General features: G+C 45.6%; 1 protein-coding gene across 1 annotated transcript in view; it reads right to left on the reverse strand.

Annotated features, from left to right (window-relative positions):
- Positions 1 to 19236, reverse strand: part of CUNH16orf96 (chromosome unknown C16orf96 homolog) — a 46547-nt gene that overhangs the window by 25572 nt on the left and 1739 nt on the right. The window contains exon 2 of the mRNA XM_006914179.2: positions 4975 to 5618. Within this exon, the coding sequence (XP_006914241.1) occupies positions 4975 to 5397 (423 nt within the window). The 5' untranslated portion in view covers positions 5398 to 5618. The remainder of the gene's footprint in view (positions 1 to 4974; positions 5619 to 19236) is intronic.

A 19236-nucleotide genomic window follows, 5' to 3' on the forward strand; every position in this document is an offset into this window, starting at 1 on the left:
CAGGAATGGAGAATGACAGCTAACGGTCCAGGGGTTTCATTTTGGCCTGTTGAAAATGTTCTAAAATTGGGTGTGAAAGTTACATAACTGTGAACATTCTAAAATCACTAAACCGTACACTTAACTTTTTTATTGAAGTATAGCTGACATATATTATATGACTCCATACTCTAAATGAATGAATTTTCTGGTATATGGAATACATCTTAATAAAGCTGTAAAATACAGCATTTTTGTTTGAGAGACATGTGGGGTGAATTTCGACAGTGTCTATTAGATGGTATTCAGGAGTTATTGTTAATTTTATTGGGGGTGATCATGGTATCGTGGACAGGTTTTACGAGTCCTTATTGGCAGTGGAAGGAAAATGCTTTTCAGAGAAGTCTGTGACCTGTGCACAATGTTTCCCTTCTCCCTGTCTCCCTGGGGTAACCAGAGGACCAAATTATCTGAGTAGGAGTCATCCTACCCTCACATGGCTAAGTAACAGGGCGAACCCAGAAAAGATGGTGAACCTTACAGGCTGCTCCACGGGGGAGGGCTGCACACCAGAGGAGAAAGATGATTTTCTCAGGGAGCGCTGCTCTCACATGATAGGCAGTTATAGGTTCCCCCACCCCAGACCCAGCCTGCTTCTTACAAGCCTGGGGACATGCAGTGAACTCCAGTCTCGGGAGGAAGGGCCAGTGGAGGGACTCTGGGGAAGGGTCAGGGTTTGGACTGTGTTGGTGGGAAAAGAACCCAGAAGGGCCCACATGGCCCCTCGGGACGAAATCAGGGCTTGGATGGAACCACATTCAAGGGAAGCAAGTGTAGAAAGCTGTCTTTCCCAGAAGTGGACCTCAAGGTGTGTGGAGCCCAAGCAGGCACTGGCAGCTGGGCTTGTGCAGACTTGCACTCATCTCTGCTTTCCGTCTCTCTGTGAAGAGGGCTTCAAGAATGTAGGTTCAGTACTTGAAACTAATTTAAATAAATAAATTTAAATAAAAAGAATGTAGGTTCCGACTGAGGGCCCAGTGCTTACAAGAGGCCTGGAAGGGCCCATCCAATACAGGGGTTCAAAGCAAACACCCTCTCGGACAACCAGTTAAACTGGTCTCTGTGGCCCCAGAGGCCAGAGCTTTGGATAATGGGAATGTTCACTTTCAGAACTAGGAATGCGACAGTACTTCCTGGGACCCTGGTAGGTGGCTGCCGACCTACGAACTTCATTACTGTTATTGCAGCAACTTCGACTCTGATTCTCTAAATCCCCAAAGTGTTTCCCATGCCTTTGTTATGAAATGCTCAAAAACCAATTTAAATTTAAAATCATTTTAATTGTGGGATATACAGCAGAAGTTTGGGGTTGAGGAGGGAGTTCTAAAATTAAAAAATTTTAAAAAGCAACACTAGGTTGTTGCAGTCCCCTAAGGGGATCCACAAGTTTATTTATGGAAACAGAAAAATTTTAGTAACAAACAGATGACATGGTCCTTCATATTCTCCTGTGAGCCAGCGGCCAGGGGTCATCATCACAGATGAGATAACCAAGACCTCAAGGAGACAGGGACTTCCAAACGCAGCTTTCTAAAACTCATGTTCAAGGCGGCCTGGGAGATGCCAGTGGGAACATTACCCAGGTGGGGCAGGTGCACGAGCAGACAGTCGAGGTTATGGAGATAACCATGCAGGGAGCAGCGGGTGGGGGGGGGGCAGGTTTTCCAACTCAGCAGTTCTCAACAGGATGGTTTGGCCCCCAGCAGGCATCTGGCAATATCTGGAGACATTCTAGGTTGTCACAACAATGGGGAGCTCCTGGCCCCTAGTGGGTGGAGGCCAGGGATGCTGCTTAACTTCCACAGTGCACAGGACAGTCTCCACCACAAAGAATCATCCGGCTCAGATGTCAGTATTGTGAGGGTGAGAAACCCTGCAACCTACGCCTGCTTAAGGACCTGTTGCAGAGCCTGAGCCTCTGAATCTGGCAGTGGCCTGACCAAGGGCACCAGAGCTCGCTCAGGCCACGCCTGTGAGTCCTCCCAAACCTTCTCTCAAGAAATCTCTTTGGTGCCTGCCCTGGTTTCCCAGCACCATCCACACTGTCTGGGGTGGGTGGTAGGGCCTCTGCACTTTGACGGGTGCCCATAAAGGGCAGTAGAGGACACTCATCCAGCCAGCCCAGAGAAAGGGGTGGTGACCTCTGCCATCAACACGGCATTTCATCAGCCAGCCTGACTGGCTGGTGGGTGCAAACACTTAGCTAAGTAGCTTGCACCATCCTAGAAACAGCTTCCATGGCAACCCCCTAGAGTGGGTCATTGTGGTAACCCTGGCAACCTCAGCCAGGTTCTGACAAGGCGACCTTCGTTCACTAACGGCAGGGACATTCCTTGGTGCACAAACAGTCCTCTTAGGGCTGCACTCCCAGGTCTGGACTTGCCCCTTTTGTGAGTTGATTGGGTCACTCAAGGCTGGTTGTGGGCACACTGCTCTGCAGGGGCTGGCACCCCAGACGCTTGTGTCCACCTCTCTGCCCTCCAAAACCCTCAGCCACCCATGTGGCCTTCTTTGTCTCTAGGAACAGTTTTTGTCTTAAAGTCTATCTTGTCTGATATCAGCACAGCCACTCCAGCTCTCTGCTGGTTACAGCTTACATGAAACATCTTTTTCCATCCTTTTACTTTCAACCAGTTTGTGTCTTTGAATCTAAAATGTGTCTCTTAGAGACATCAGATAGTTAGACCATGTTTTTTAAAAAAATTGATTCTGGAAATGTTAATTTTTGTGTGTTGTAGAATATATATAACCAAAAATACACACAACAATATTAAAGTGAACAATTCAGTGGCATTTAGTACATTCCAAAGGTTGTGCACCATCACCTCTATCTAGAACATTTTCATCACCCCAAAAGAAACCCTAGACTCATCAGCATTCACTCCCATTACCCCTCCTTCCAGCACCTGGCAACCAGAAATTTACTTTCTGTCTTTACAGGCGTGCCTGTTCTAGATGTTTTATACAAACGGAATCATGCGACATGTGGTCTTTGTGTCTGGTTGCTTCCACCTAGCACGATGATTTATGGTTCATCCAGGTTGTCGGTTTGCCTCTTGCCTGGCATCAGCCCACCTTGGCCAGACTAGACTCCCCCTCTCCCAGACGCTGGGCGTGGTCCTGCAGGGCTCTGGGTGACTAACTTTGCCGAGGTCCCATTCCATATCAGTTTCCCTGCTCAGTTCAAATCTCTGACTAATAACAACAGTGACCACTGAGGGCACCTAGAAAACATGGAGCTCTGTGCTAAGCACTTCCCATGCATTATCTTAATTTTAATTCTCACAATAATTCTGGGAGAGGGAAAACAAGTTTGTGCAACTCGTGAGTCTATTGAAAGCCACTATTTGTCCCCAGGGACGCCCAGATCCTTTAATCTTCATAGCATTAGCAGGTGCTCAGAGATCCAGAGAGGCTGCAAGTCACAGCAGTCAGGAAGAAAACAGCCTCTGTCCTGGCCAGGAGCCAGGTAGCCTACCTGGCACGTGGTGAGCCCTTCCGTCCCATGCCTACCACACCTGATGTACCGTTTTGCTCCCTGGTCGGGTGGTCATGGCTTGTGGCTTCCCCACCACTGGTCCTGCCTCCTTTGCTGATCCCTCCCCTGAGGCCAGACTATTCTCTGGGGCAGCTCAGCTCACATCCAGGCCCCAAAAGTAAAGACTACATGCCAACCTTGGTCCACCTTTTAGATGAGAACAAACATGTCTCCCTAGCACCTGAAGACTCCCAAGGTAGGGCCACAGCGTGCCTTCCAGCTCATCATCCACAACCCTCCTCTGGGGAGCAGCCAACAGGACTGTCTCTTATGCCCCAAACGTGCCCTGTGCTGGCTCCTGCCACTTTCTCCTCTAGAAAGAGCTCTCTGTCTGAACTTCTATCCACTTTTCCAAAACCATCTCAACCTGCCTCACTCCTGAGTCCCTTCCCCCACAGCTCTGTTCCGTTTTCTTTACAGCACGTGCCTCAGAGCCCTCTGTGCGATGGATGTTCTCCATCATCCCTGCACATCCATCCTCCATCCCTGTCGTGCACTCAGTGTCCTAGAAGTTGAGGCACAGGCACTGCATTCCCCATACCTCTAGCCCTCCAGTTTAGCCAATGGGAGGATGGGAGGAGAGAGAGGTTAGAGTATTTATTCCTCAAGATCCAGAGTCTTCCCTAAGGCTACAGGGCCTGATGGATAACCACATGCTAGGCCGGGAGGCAGGAGAGCGTGTGGTCCAAGGCAGGCCCTGAGTCAGAGGCCCCAGGTCGTCTCCTGCTCCAGTGTCACTGGCTACAGTACCGTTACAAATTCATAAACACTGTTGAGTGTCAGTTTATTACTTTTAAAGTAGGGGTAATGCTTTCCCACTGTTCCTATGGCTAGTTCCTGCAGATTTTATTGACTTGCTTCCTGCCTGTCTCCCTTGTTAGAACATAAACTCCTATTCGCCTTGACTGTCATGGTGCCTTCCTTACGGGTGGTCAGCGATTATTATTATTTTTAATTTGAGGTGAGAGTCACATAACATATGATGAACTATTTTAAAGTGAACAATTCAGTGGCAGTCAGTACTCACGATGTTGTGCAACCACTCTCTCCATCTAGTGCCAGAATGTTACCATCAGCCCAAAAGGAGCCCCTGTACCCACTATGCAGTCCCTCCCCGTTCCCCCTTCTGTCTGGCCCCTGGAAACCACCAATCTGCCTCTGTCTCTATGAATGTGCCCACTCTGGACATTCCCTATAAATGAAATCACACAATATGTGGTCTTCTGTGCCTGGCTTCTTTCCTTACCACTTGACAATGGATGCAAGCTTCAAGTGTTGGTTCTGCCTGACTTCTGACTGGGGAGGGCCCATCACAAGGGGCCACAAGGGAATGGGGGTGAGACGCCTGGGAGGAAAGCAAGATGAGGCAGGAAGCTTTTGGAGGCTGGGCGGGTTACCTTTTCTGTGGCTTCCTGATGACCCTCCACCATTTTTTGGAGCTTTATCAGCTGCCACAGTTCCTGGGCAGGCCGGCTGGTCCCCTGGCTGGCCTCCAGCAGCTCAGAGGTAGAGGGCAGATCCTGCAGCACAGCCAGCTGGCTCTCCATCTTGTCAATGCGATTCACCACATGGTCGAAGATGTTGTTCAGCCTCTTCATGGGGCTGAGGATGGGCTGGGCGTCCCCTTCCCGGGGCATGAACACAGCCTGTGAGGAGGACTGGAGGAAATCCTCGTCCCCTGAGAGGACCTTCTTGAGCTCAGACATATGGATGTGCTCCAGGATGCCATGGAGCAGGAGGTGCAGGGCCTTGAAGTTTACCACGCCACACTGTGGGATGGCGATGTTGACCAGCTCAGAGAATGTGAGTGAGAAGCTCATTCTGCCAGGAGGGTCAGCTGGCCTGGGGTTCTGAGTGTCCCCGGGGACAGGTGGTAGCTTTCAGTGGACCCACAAGCTGCACAAACAGGTGCTCAGAGACCCACGGAGGCTGCAAGTCACAGAAGTCAGGGAGAAAATGGCTTCTGTCCTGGCCAGAGCGCAGATGAGTTTCTGGTTGCTAGGACACCAGAGAACATGGCAGTGGGCGTGCTTCCGAGGGCCTGGAGTGGAGCAGAGTAGGTGCTCAGTTAATAGTTAATGAACGTTTGAACACACAAATGGCCAACCTTTTCATTCAAGCCCTTCAACTATGTCAGACTGATGGCCTTTTCCAAGAAGCATGCGGGGAGGATGACAGAGAGGCAGCTCGCTCCTCAGAAGTATCTAGAATCAGGACAGGAGACAGAGTTCTTAGATTTAGGAAAGCCCAGGTTTCAGGCACAGAGTCTGAAGAGCTAGACAGGTTTCTGATGCCACACAGGTGTTCTAGTTTCTGGTGGAGGACGGTGAAAAGGGCATAAGGCAGCTGGCTTTCACCGAGTCTGAATGCTGCATGTCCCTGTCCTCCCAGGGACATTAGTGACCTCCCCGAACCTTGCTGTGCTCCCGCCGTGAGCTGGGGCTCACCAAGACCCCAGTGCTCTAAAAGCTTGAGGACATGGCCACGAGCCAGCTGCTGCAGGACTGGGAGGCTGCCTGGGTCCCTATGTCAGATCCTGCTTTTGTCAATCCTCAGGCATAAAAACAGCAACCTGTTGGTCCTGGTCTCCCAGGGAAGTCTGCAGGGAAGGTCCCTGACTAAACCCCGAGAGCCTCTGCCCCTGGCCCACCCCAATGTTCCTGGCATACTGCTTATACGTGGCACACAGTGCGAGCCCTGCTCAAGGGCTGGGTTGGCTCAGGGCCAATCATTGGGACTCCCGGTGCTACAACACTCTGTTTGTTCTCTTCAGACACACCAGCCTGCTTTAAAGAAACTGCTTAATTCCACTGAAGGAATCTGCCCACCTTGAAAGGAAAGGACAAAAAGCTCACTGTTGTGATAAATGTATACAGATCCTCAGTTCTGTCTAGACCTCACTCAGATATTATTATTATTTCTTGGGGGTAACAGCTTTTTTGAGATACAATTCACATACCATACAATTCACTCATTTAAAGTACACAATTCAATAACTTCTAGTATATTCACTGAGCTGTGCAACCATTACTACAATCAATTTACAAACATTTTCATTATCCTAGAAAGAAATACTATTAGCAGTCACTCTCCATTTCTCCAGCCCTCAGCCCCTGGCAACCACTGATCTACTTTCTGTCTCTATGCATTTCCTATTCTGGATATTTCACAGAACTGAATATGTGGCTTTTTCTAACTGCTTTCCTTTATTTAACAAATGTTTTCGAGGTTCATCCAGGTTGTAGCATTTGTTAGCACTTCATTCCTTTTTACGGCAGAATAATATTCCATCGTATATGTAGACCAGTTTGTTTACCCATTCATCCACTGATGGATATTTGGGCTGTTTCTACCTTTTGACTACTGGGAATGATGGTGCTATGAACAGTTGTTTGAACACAAGTTTTGTTTGAGCACAAGTTTTCCGTTATTTTGGGTCCCTACCTAGGAGCAGAATTGCTGAGTCATAAGATAGTTCTATGTTAACATTTTGGGGAACTGCCAGACTCTTTTCCATAGCAGTGCACTATTTGATACTCCTACCCCCACAGTATGAGGGTTCCAATTTCTCCCCACTGTCACCAACACTGGTTATTGTCTGTCTTTTTTATTATAGTCATCCTGGTGGTCATTGGATACTACTTGTTACGTGGCCATCAGCCTTATAGCCACCTGCCACACACTCACTTATCCTGGGCATTCAGGGTGATCATTAGAGACTTCCAGATGTTTAAAATTGCCACCCCCTTGGTAGATTGTGTTCTCTGGGAAAGAATACCCAGATACCTCCAAAAAGACTCAAGCATAGGCTACCCAGGAGAGCTCCCAGAGGGATCAGTGACTCTCTCTTCATAAACACTATACCAGCTACAGTTCCCATGGCAGGGGTAATACAACTGGGAAATGTTCTCCAAAACTTGTCTCTTCCCCTAACAGATGTCATCGATGACACAACTTCTGCTCTGACAAACCAGATGAAATGTAAACTCATTAGCAGATCATGAAACTCTGAATTTTTTCTTGGCTAACCAAGAGGGACTTTATGCTCAAGTAAATACTTCTTGCTGCACCTATGTAAGTACTTCATAAATACCACAGGTCAAGAACAGTTTGTGACTAGGATTAAAAAAAACATACACCTGGCTCTCCAGGGAAAGACCAGATGAACTTTGGGAGGGGGAGGATGTTTTCGTGGCCTGGGTTTGGCAATTGAAGCCCGTCTTCAGGATCTGGTGCCAGACCCAACAGTCGGTTGTTTCGGAGAGTGGCTTGTGTTTGGGTGGCCAGTGTGTTCTGTACAGAGTCTTAAGTGCAGCGACTGTCCTGTCAGAGGCCTTGACAACTCACTCTGCAAGACAGAAGGAGAGTCTAATGATAGCCCAGCTACGACCACATCTCCTGAATAACCTCCTGACCAGCAACATTTGGCACTGGCGAAGCTCTGAATATAGCAGATGAGTGCTCTGAGGACTGCCTGCATTTGTCCTTGGCTATGAGGGGAGAAGGGAGGGATAGGATGGAGAAAGAGAAAGTGGCTCTTGACAGTGGGCACTGGCCTGGCACCACTGGCCCTGGAGTTGCTAGGAGGGCCATAGTATGTTCCTGTGAACACAACTCCACAGAAAACCAGACCCAACAGGGCCACTCTGCCTCCATGATGAGCCAAGACAAATCAGGTCTGAACTCAGAGACTGTCCAAACCCAAGAAGACTGTCCAACCACAAACATGACCAGATGGCCCCCTATCCTGGCTACTATGAGTGACTTCTGCTTCTTGACTAGAGCTTTATCCGCTTCAGTCTTCCCACTTTCTAGATAAATTGATTAAAATACCACAGAATTAGCCCTGCTTCCTGACAGGACCCAGTCCAGAATACTTCCCCCAGTCACCTAAGATGGGCCCAAATCCTGTAACTAATCCTTCTAACTTAACCCTCTTATGAGGTGCCCTGGATTCCCCACTATATTCTAAGACTTAAAAATTCAAATGCTGCCTTGACATCTTTGAGCCGCACAGGACCCCCTGAATTGCTCTGCTCTTGTCAGGTATGTCCCTGACCTGGCAGGAAAGGCTCCCCACCTGGCTCCCCCACCAGCCAGACCAGCCGCACTCTATTGTTCTCCATCTGAGTCGCTTCGGTTCCCTGCCTGCCTGTGAAACTATTCAACAAGCCCATCACCTCCCCCTGTAGGGTCCAGGGGGTGCACCACCCCGTTACTACAAAGCCTGCAGCCCACCGCCCCTGCTGGTTCATTCTCTTCGCAAGGGCAACCCCAAGTGGCCCTGCCTGACGTGCAGTGTCCTCTCCCCTTGGCTGTGAGCATATGTGGCTGATAACTGCTGTCAGTCTTACCTGTCTAGCGCTAGTGTCACACTATTGAGGGTGGAACCCCTCCCCCACCAGCAGGGTGAAGGAGAACACATAGTGTGTTCTCCCTCATGACAACAAGTCAGTAAGCCCAACTCTGCCCAACTGCCGTGGGTTTCTGGTGGCCTTGGCTGGAGGGGCTAACCCTGTAAACTGAGGAAAGACCTTGCAGTGGTCAGAGCTTTTTGGATTTTGGAACTGCAGACAAAGAATTGTGGAGCTGTATTATTATGGAACCATAAGCCAGACTTACCTAGGCGGGCAAGACAAGATCATGGAAAATGGGTCATTTAGCATAGTCACATGGCTGGAGAGGCGAGCATGGGGCCAAACCAAGGGGCTCCCCATGGGCCTTACAAAGAAATGTAAGCGATGGGATGTGAAGCAATTCTTGGTTATTGGGGGCCAGGCTGGATACCTGGATATAATGGCTCTGTCATTCTGGACGGATGCCCAGCATGTGAAACCGTTCCCGAGTCCAGGGAGATCTCCACTTTGGAAGTCCTGTGAGAGGCGGAACGTCAGTTACTGGTTCTCTAGCTTACTCTGAAGCCAGGGAGGGGTATTTAGGGAAATGCCACAGCTGGAACCGGCAGCTCCCGAGACCCACAGGGTATGATCCTTTTGGATCTAAGAAAGTGAAGCTACTAAATCAGCCCAGAATGCAACGGTTCAGAGAGATGAAAATTCACCTGAAAGAACCCAATCTGGTCTCGGGCCTTCAATGTAAGGGCTGCAAGCCAACAACAGATACTGTTATGTTTCCTAGCACCTGGCACTGGTCCTGGCATTGATTCTTCATTCTTTCCTTCAACCAGTGTTTACTGGGTACCTACTAGGTGCCAGGCGCTGCTCCTAAGTACAGAGGAGACCACAGGGAGCAGGTCTGAGGGGGTGTCTCTGATCTCACAGAGCGTGCAAGCTAGTGGGGGAGGTGGACACTTATTTTACAACAAATAAAATAATTGAAAGTAGCGATGGGAATTATAAATATATAAACCAAGATAAAATGAGAACGAGGGTGTGCACTAATTTAATAGGGTTGTTGGGGTAGCCAGCCTCCAAAGGAGTCCTCAAAGATACCCCTGGGACTCATGCCCTTGTGCAGTCTCCTCCCACTGTCCCAGAAAAACTGGTGGTGTACCTTATACCACAATATGCATCTATGTACACACATGCACTCATTCGTTTTACATTACAGAATGGCAAGATTTGGGAAAGTTGTGTATGTTGCAGGTGATTTGATGCTGCTAAATCAGAACACATATGATAAAAATGCAAAAGAAAAAAGGTCCAATGTGTCAGACTTGAAAGGATCCATAAACTTTAAAAAGCATATCATTTTAGGTGTGGAAATAAAACACTTCTTACAAAAACGAAAGATCTAAAGGCCTGGCTGCTTGCGTGGAAGAGGCCCCTAGGCCACTCCATAGGGTGTTCTCTAGCTTCCAGGAGAACTTGCTGGCTACAGGGAGGGACCCTGCTTTTAGGTTAACAGAGAGCAGCTGTAATCTGGCATTGCTCAGTTCTGATGGCAGACCCTAATTCAGACGATTTCAGGATGAACTTGTTACTGAGATATCATCCAAATGGCTGGTTGGAGCCAGAAGCTCCAATGAACATGATTGGAAACAAGAACCAGCATTTTTTTCCCTCCCGAATAAACAGAGTTCAAGGATTAAATTAGTTCTGTAAAGTGCTGTTCTTCCACTTTGCCCAGACAAGCCATTTTTCATGCTGGATAAATTGCTAAGAATGATAACTAGGTGACCTCTCCTATCTCGCTCCAGGAAGAACTGAGATGGGGAAGGATTGCTGGTGAAGGATTAGAGGTTGTGGTGAATGTCTGCCGTTTCTGGCTGCTTAGTATCTGGACATTCTGCTTATTTGGAGTGAGGGTAAAGGTGAAGGTAGGGAATCTCATGACAGGTGCAGGTGACCTACCGCCTACTCAGAAGCTGAAGGTCCAGTCAGATCTCCCCTACTCCACCCACGTCAGTCTCATTTGTGGTTAGGTGTGAAAAATCCACAAGGCAACTGCTGTCCCTGGTTCTGAATTTCAGGACCAATACTTAAAAAAAAAAAAAATCTTTTACAAGTAATAACTAATGTTGGAGAGGATGCGGAGAAAAAGGAACCCTCATACGCTGCTGGTGGGACTGCAAATTGGTACAGCCACTATGGAAAACAGCATGGAGGTTCCTCAAAAAGCTAAGAATTGATCTATCATATGATCTGGCAATCCCTCTACTGGGTATTTACCCCAAAGACTAGAAAACATATATCCAAAAAGATATTTGCACACCGATGTTCATAGCAGCATTACTCACGGTGGCCAGGACATGGAAACAACCGAAGTGGCCTACGATAGATGACTGGCTAAAGAAGCTATGGTACATATATACAATGGAATATTACTCAGCCATAAGAAGAGATGAAATACTGCCATTTGTGACAGCATGAATGGACCTCGAGGTAATCATGCTAAGCAAAATAAGCCAGACAGAAAAAGTTGAAAATCACATGTTATCACTTATATGTGGGATATAAACCTAAAAGCAACAAATGAGTAAGACAAAGAAACAGACTCATGGACATGGACTATAGACCAGTAGTTACCAGAGGACTACAGACTAGGGGTGGGGGATGAGTGGGGAGGTAAATGGGGTAAAGGGGGTCAAATATAGAGTTTAGGGGGAGGGTGAAGTGGGTAAAGGGGATCAAATATATGGTAGCTGAAGGAAACTGGACTTTAGGTGGTAAACACACAATAGAATATATATAGATGTTAAATGACAATGTACAACTGAAAATTATATAATTGTATTAACCAATGTTACCCCAATAAACTTAATTAAAAATTTTTTTTAAATCTTTAAAAATGAAAATTGGCTCTGGACCAACCTGCTGGAAGCTGTGGGGCTGTGGGGCAAGCACTGGTCTGGGGGGTGGGTGGAACTACAGTGATCAGCTACTTACCACATTAGGCAAAATACCTGATCTTAGGTAAGCCACTTACCTCCCTGAGCCTCAGCTTTCTTATCTCTAAAATGGGGTTAATGGCCCTTATCTCACTAGGATGAAGGGCAGATGGAAAGGGAAGGGAGTTTTCAGGATGTCCGCGGTGGAGTCAAGGGTCCAGCAGCTGGGTCACTGTGCAGTGGCACACTAAGGTTTCCAAGCAGGCTGTCAGTACCCCAGGCCCAGGCCCAGCTTCCTGGTTCCCACCTGAGCTGGGTTCCTCAAATAGGAAACATAATTCTGTTCAGGCAACCAGAGTAAATTTCTGTTGCTTATAACCAAGAACCCCCGACTGGTCCAAAGGGCCCATCTGTAAGTGTGGCTAAACATCACAGTCAGAAAAACACAAATGGAACTCAGTGGTGAAAGACAGTGTGTAGGTTACAGCCGATCAGAAACTACACTTGCTTAGTCCCCTGACGCCCACCTGCCCAGGAGGGTATGTCCAGGTGGGAGTAAAGATTTCAGGTGCCCAAATTTCTTCTTGGGGGGCGTAAAATATAAATTTACATTTGCACTGAGACTTGGACAGGGTACTGTCCAACTTCCTTAACAGAGGTTTCTAGGGCCTCTTCGAGATCCCCAGGGATCTGGGGGGATCTTCCTCTCCCCAGTCACTCACATTATACCTTTCATCAGGCCCTACTGACTTTTCCTCCCAAATATCTCCCAATTCCACCCAATCCTCTCCTTGCACACACCTCTAGCCCTGACGTCCTTTGCCTAGGACAAAGACCAAACCACTTGACATCTGTAGGCTGTATGGCTGGGCCCACCTCTCACCTCTCCGGCCTCAATTCATAGTTTTCTTCTAACTTCCTCTCCCCCTGCCCCCAGCCCCAGCAACCACCATTCTATTTCTGTCTCTAGGACTTTGCCTACTCTAGATGCCTCATATAAGTGGTATCTGTCTTTTTGTGACTGGCTTATTTCACTTAGCATAATGTCTTCAAGGTTCGTCCACAACGCAGCATCCTTTTTAAGGCCAAATAGTATTCCATTGTACGTATATACCACATTTTGCTTATCCATTCATCCGTTGATGGACGCTTGGATTGCATCCCTATTTTGGCTCTTATGAATAATGCTGCTATGAACATGGGTGTGCAGATACCTGTTCAAACCCCTGCTTTCAATTCTCTAACCTAGAAGTGGGGTTGCTGAATCATATGGTAATTCTATGGTTAATTTTTGAGGCACTGCCAACTGTTTCTATAGTGGCTGCATCATTTTATATTCTCATCAGCAATGCACAAGGGTTCCAATTTCTCCACATCCTTACCGGAACTTCCTATTTTTTTTTTCTTCTGATAATAGCCACCTTTATGAGTGTGAGGTGGTATCTCATGGTGGTTTCGACTTGCACTTCCCTAATGATTAGTGATGTTGAATATCTTTTTAAGTGTTTATTGGCCATTTGTATATTTTCTTTGAAGAAATGGTTAAGTCCTTTGCCAGTTTTTAAATCTTTTGTTTGTTTTTGTTGTTGTTGAGTTGTAGGAATTCTTTACATATTCTGGATATTAGTCACCTATCAGACCTATAATTTTCTAATTAACTTTCTTTTAGTCCCCTTGTCCTTGCTATAGTCTGTCCTGCCACAAGCCTGTGGAACATGTAGTCTCCCTGGCAGAAGCATATTTCCTTCTCATCTTATTTAGGAAAGGAAACTCCTTCTCATCATTTAGACCTCAGCTTAGCCATCATTTTCCAAGGGAAGCCTCCTCCACATCTTTGATTAAGTAAATGCCCCCTATTCTGGAATCTTAGTACTTCTCATGTCTTTCCTTCACACGCTTGTCATGGTCATTTGTGTGGCTACTTGATTAGTGCCATTTACTCAAAATACTCTGTGAGTTCCTGGAGGTAGATTATATCTTCCTTCCAATAGGCAACGGCTCCTAGCCAGTGCATAGTAGGTGCTCAATAAATACTAACTGACTGAATGAATAAAACAGAGTCACTTGTAGAGAGCCTTTTTCCATGTGGAAGAACCACAAATAGAGACATTTGCTTCTTTTGGTTAAACCTCTAGATTAGTATAGGAAGGCTGATTTTTACCTTCCGCCGTAACAATATTGAACTGCTCTGGTCAACTCATATAGGGTGAATTAAATAACACAAAAGAACATGAAGATAATCTGAAGCTACACTATATGATCCTTAATAACGTGTTCAGGAATCACTGTGGTCAGACACCGAATTTACAATTTCTTTAATCCAAGTAATAATACTACAAGGCAGGGATTACCTTTATTTTTCTTTTAGTTCTTTGAATATATTATTCCATTGCCTTCTAGTCTCCACTATCTCTAATGATCAATTAACTGTTAATCTTACTTGGGTTCCCTTGTAAGTGATGAGTCACTTTCTCTTGCTCTTTTCAAGATATTTTTCTTTGTCTTACCTTTTAACTATGATGTATCTGTTGTGGATCTCTTTGCATTTTTCCTACTTGGAATTTGTTGAGATTCTTGGATATATAGATTGTTTTTTTAAAGTATATTTGGCCTTGAAATAATCATACGAACCAAATAAGCCATACAGAAAAAGTTGAAAATTACATGATACCATTTATATGTGGGATATAAACCTAAAAGCAACAAATGAACAAGACAAACAGAGACTCATGGACATGGACTATATAGACTAGCGGATACCAGAGGGTAGGAGGTGGAGGAGGAGGGGGGAGGTAGATGGGGTAAAGGGAGTCAAATATAGGGGGTAGGGGGACGGTGAAGTGGGTAAAGGGGATCAAATATACGGTAGCTGAAGGAAACTGGACTTTGGGTGGTAAACACACAATAGAATATAAAGATGTCAAATTATAATGTACACCTGAAAATTATATAATTGTATTAACCAATATTACCCCAATAAACTTAATTTAAAAGAAAAATATATTTGGGAGGTTTTCAGGCATTATTTCTTTGACTATTTTTTCCTCTCCTTTCTCTTTCTCCTCTCCTTCTGATATTCCCATTACACATATGTCGGTGCACTTAAAGGTGTCCCACATTTCTCCGAGGCTCTGTTTATTTTTCTTCATTCTATTTTCTCTGCTTTTCAGATTGCGTTGATCTCTATCAATCTAGCTTCAAGCTCGCTAGTTCTTTCTTCTGCCATTCATGCACTATTGTTTTATAGATGAGGAAATAAAGATCAGAAAACTTAAGTCATTTACTAAATGTTGCACAAAGCTAATAAGTGGCAGGGCCAGGACTTGAATCTAAGATCTCAGCTCTCGTCCTGTCAATCACTTATACAATCATTTGTTCACACAGTAAATATTCACTGAATGTTGACTGTGTGCCAGAAACTATTCTAGGGGTTAGGGAACACCAAACAGATAAGATTCCTGCCCTCATGAAGATATCAAACAATTAAATAAACAGACTAATAAGGTGCCTCAAATGATGATAAGTGCTACGAACGAATGAAGCAGGAAATAAGATAATGGGGGTAAGGGCTCAGGTTGTTTGTGGAGGCGACATCTAAGCTGAAACCAGAAGAGAGGGTGTTCCTGGAGTTCCTTTAGGACCAAGATCTTTGCCTTCTGCTCTCTCTAGCCCAGAACACAGAGCCCAGCACATAGTAGGACCTCAGTAAATGTTTGACAAATGGGATGACAGGTGCAAAGAAGCTCCCAACTTTCATAAGAAATATTAATGATAGAAATATTACAAAATTGACATTAATATTGAAATCATTAATGTTTCTATTTAGAATCATTTAACATTAAAATGTGAAGGTCTGGCAATACCAAGTGTTGGCGAGAATATGACCAAGAGAATGTTCAAACGCTCATGCTCTGGTGGAGCGTAAACTTGTATAAGTGCTTTGGGGAAACGTGGCAGCTGAACACATGCACACACTATGACCCAGCCATTCCGCCCCTCAATGGGCACCCAACAGAAATATACTATACCATGCACTAGAATGTCTGTGAAAGCAATATTGTAATAGCCAAAAATTCCCATCTGGGGATTACCCAGATGCCCATGAACAGCAAAAAAAACTATGGTATATTCACATAATGGATTTTCATACCTCAGTGAGAATGAGTATGATGACTATGTGCAACAATATGGATTACTTTCATAGATACAAAACTGAGCAAAAGAAGCCATAGACAAAAGAACTCATCCCGCATGAACACACTTCTATAAAGGGCAAAAACAGGAAAACTAACCTTTGCTGTTAGAAGTCAAAAGCGTGGTGACCCTGGGGTGACCTCATACTTAGAAGGGAGCATGAGGCAGAGTTGCTGGGAGTGGGCACACCGGGTGTTCATTTTGTGACAACGTGCCATGCTGTGTGCTTCTGGTAAGAATGGTCTTCTGTATCAAAGGTCTGTGAATCTGCAATGATGTTTCAAACAAATCGACGACCCAACGATGTGGATTCTGCAGGAGTGGCAGGCTCCCTTCTTGTCTTGTGCTGGGTATAAAGATGGATTTTTACAAAGAACATCCTGAGCATGACAGCTTCCTCTCTCACCTCGTGTATGTTGTCTCACACTGGCTCTACAGAGCAACTTGGGTGCTGAGGAGACTATCAGTCTAGGATCACAAGAGCTGGGGTCTGTCAGCTGGCGGCTTTCCAATTCTGAGTATGTTACACTTCCACTCAGTTTCAGGTAAATGTACAAAGGCTCCTAGCAGGGGGTGTGTGTGTGTTTAAAGTGCTCAAACTGGCACACAAAATAAGTGCTTGGGGATGTTAACTGCAGCTCCCAAAATGGTCACATGATTTTGTTTGAGGCTCTCAAGCTGGTGATGAATCAGCTTGATGGGGGAAGGTTGATGGTAGAAGGGGCTAAGGAGGAAGAGAACTGTGGGAAGAGAGAGGTACCCCTCCTGATCCTCCAGCTCTGCTCCAATAGACAGAATCCCTTTAGTCACCTGAAATGTTACATTATAGAAACTGGCTTCGATTTGTACTAGAAGATAGAAAAACAGGCAAAAAGAATCTATTCTTAGGAGTTGGGCTAGTGACTCCTTATGGGGGGAGGGGCAGTGAGTGGAAGAGGGGCACAGAGGAAGATGCTGGGGGGATGGTCAGACTCTGTGTCTTGACCTGGTGTTGGCTGCACTAACAAGTGAGGTTCGTGAAAATGCATCAAACTCAATATTTAAGATATGTGCTCTATTCCTTATGGGTCTTGATATAGGAATCAGGCCTAATTTTAACTCTGGTCTAAGAGAACTAAACTAGAGGGATGAACATCACACACACACACACACACACACACACACACACACACACACACGCACACACCTTGTAATGCAGACTCCAAGTCGGGAAGACAGAGAATCAGCCACGTCCCCTGTGCCGCTGTTTCTCCAGCAGATGGCACTGGTTGTAGAGAGGATAGAGGAGAAAACTCCCTACTTTTGGGCTGTTTTCTGTTTTCTGCACAACCTGGGAGGCAAACAGTTCTCAGGAACACCCATGGGCTGGCTCTATTGAAGGCCAACAGATGTTCATCCAGCAACAAGACAAAGACCTGGCAGGGGCCACCAGGTGCAAAAGAACCTGTCACTGTAGGCGTACTGGGCCTAAGGTGCTCTAGTTGCCCCAGTTACCGTAAAATCTGTATTAGAAATAAAGGGTGGCTGGCTTTGCAGTACAAGTGTGGAGTCTCCCTAGCTGGCCTGTGTGCATTTTGGGAACAAAGATTGGGCTTTATTCCATTCTGTATATTTCCAAGCCTAGAACAAGATCTTGCTTAGTTGAATGAGCAATTGAAAAAATGTTCTATATCTGCACTGTCCAATGTGGCAGCCATGAGCCAAATGTGACTACTGAGCCCTTGAAATGTAGCTGGTTCAAATTACGTTCTGTAAGTTTAAGTGTGAATCTTGGAGGCTGGGGAGGAAGCAGGTGATATGGAAGGAGCTGAGTGTGTGTGTTCACATGGAGAGGAAGTATCTGCAGAAAGCAAACATTTCCCAGGAAAAGATGAGACAAGCAGCTGCACTGCAACACTGCCAATAATACCTCCCAACACCTTCTGGGACAATTGTGGGCTCTTGGTCTCAGATACACCCATGAAGTTCCCATAGCAAATAACATAGACAAGATCAGTACATCTCTGCACAGAGATGCTTGCCTTCACTCTGCTGTTTCATTACGTGTCTAAATTCTTCCGACACAAGTTGCTTTGGGTATAGTCTCTATTTTTTTGTAACTGCTTTATTAAGATATAATTTACATTCATCCATTTAAGTATATAATTCAAGGCTTTTAGTCTATTGACAGAGTTGTGAAATCATCATGACAATCAATTTTAGAACATTTTAATCACCCAAAAAGAAAAATCTTCACCCATTAGCAGTTGCCCCGTACTTCCGCCAGTTTCCTCCAGTCCTAGGCAACAACTAATCTTTCTGCCTCTATGGATCTGCCTATTTTGAACATTTCATATAGATGGAATCATATGTAAGTGTGACTGGCTTCTTTCACTGAGCATCATATTTCCAAGGTTGATCCATGTTGTACCATGAATCAGTACTTCATTCCTGTTTACTGCTGAATAATATTCCATTGTATGGTGAGTTATTTCCATTTTTTTTGGCATTAGTGGATATTAACATTTATGCTGTGAATATGAACAAATGCTGTGGACATTTGTGGACAGCTTTTTGTGTGGACATGTCTCCATTCTCTTGGGAATATCCCTAGAATTCCTGGTGAGTCATGTTTAATCTTTTCAGGAACATTTGCCTTTAGCTTTAAGTGCCAATACAGTTCAATCATCTCATTTATTCCTTGAGTCTTGTTAACAGCAAGCGAGAAATGGCAGTTCCATTTTTGTAAGTGAGGGAACTGAGGTCCAGAGCACTCAAAGGATAGTAGATAATAATAAAGCTACGATTTGTACTGAGTGCTAGCACATGCCAAGCACCATGCAAAGTGACCTAACTGCAGTAAGCCATTCCATCCTCACGACAACCCTATGAAGCATTATATTAATCCCTATTTTATAGTTAAAATTTTAGTATTTTGAACAAGTGATGTGGCCCAAGACTTGAACCCAGTTCCATCTTAGTAGATTTTAAGCTCTCACCAGCTCCCAAACTCTCTGCTATTCAACGGACTCTGGAGGGTTAGCAAAATTTCACCCAGCCTCTGGGATGGTAAAGTTTGTATGTCCTATTCTATTTGACCTCTACTGCATGGGACACTGCAGACTATCCTTTGCCCTCCCTCCTCTCTGACCCACTTCTCAGTCTTCATGGGTCTTTCCTGGATCCATCTTAGAGT

The sequence above is a fragment of the Pteropus alecto genome, unplaced genomic scaffold (assembly GCF_000325575.1).
Source record: "Pteropus alecto unplaced genomic scaffold, ASM32557v1 scaffold44, whole genome shotgun sequence".
Lineage (NCBI taxonomy): Eukaryota > Metazoa > Chordata > Mammalia > Chiroptera > Pteropodidae > Pteropus > Pteropus alecto.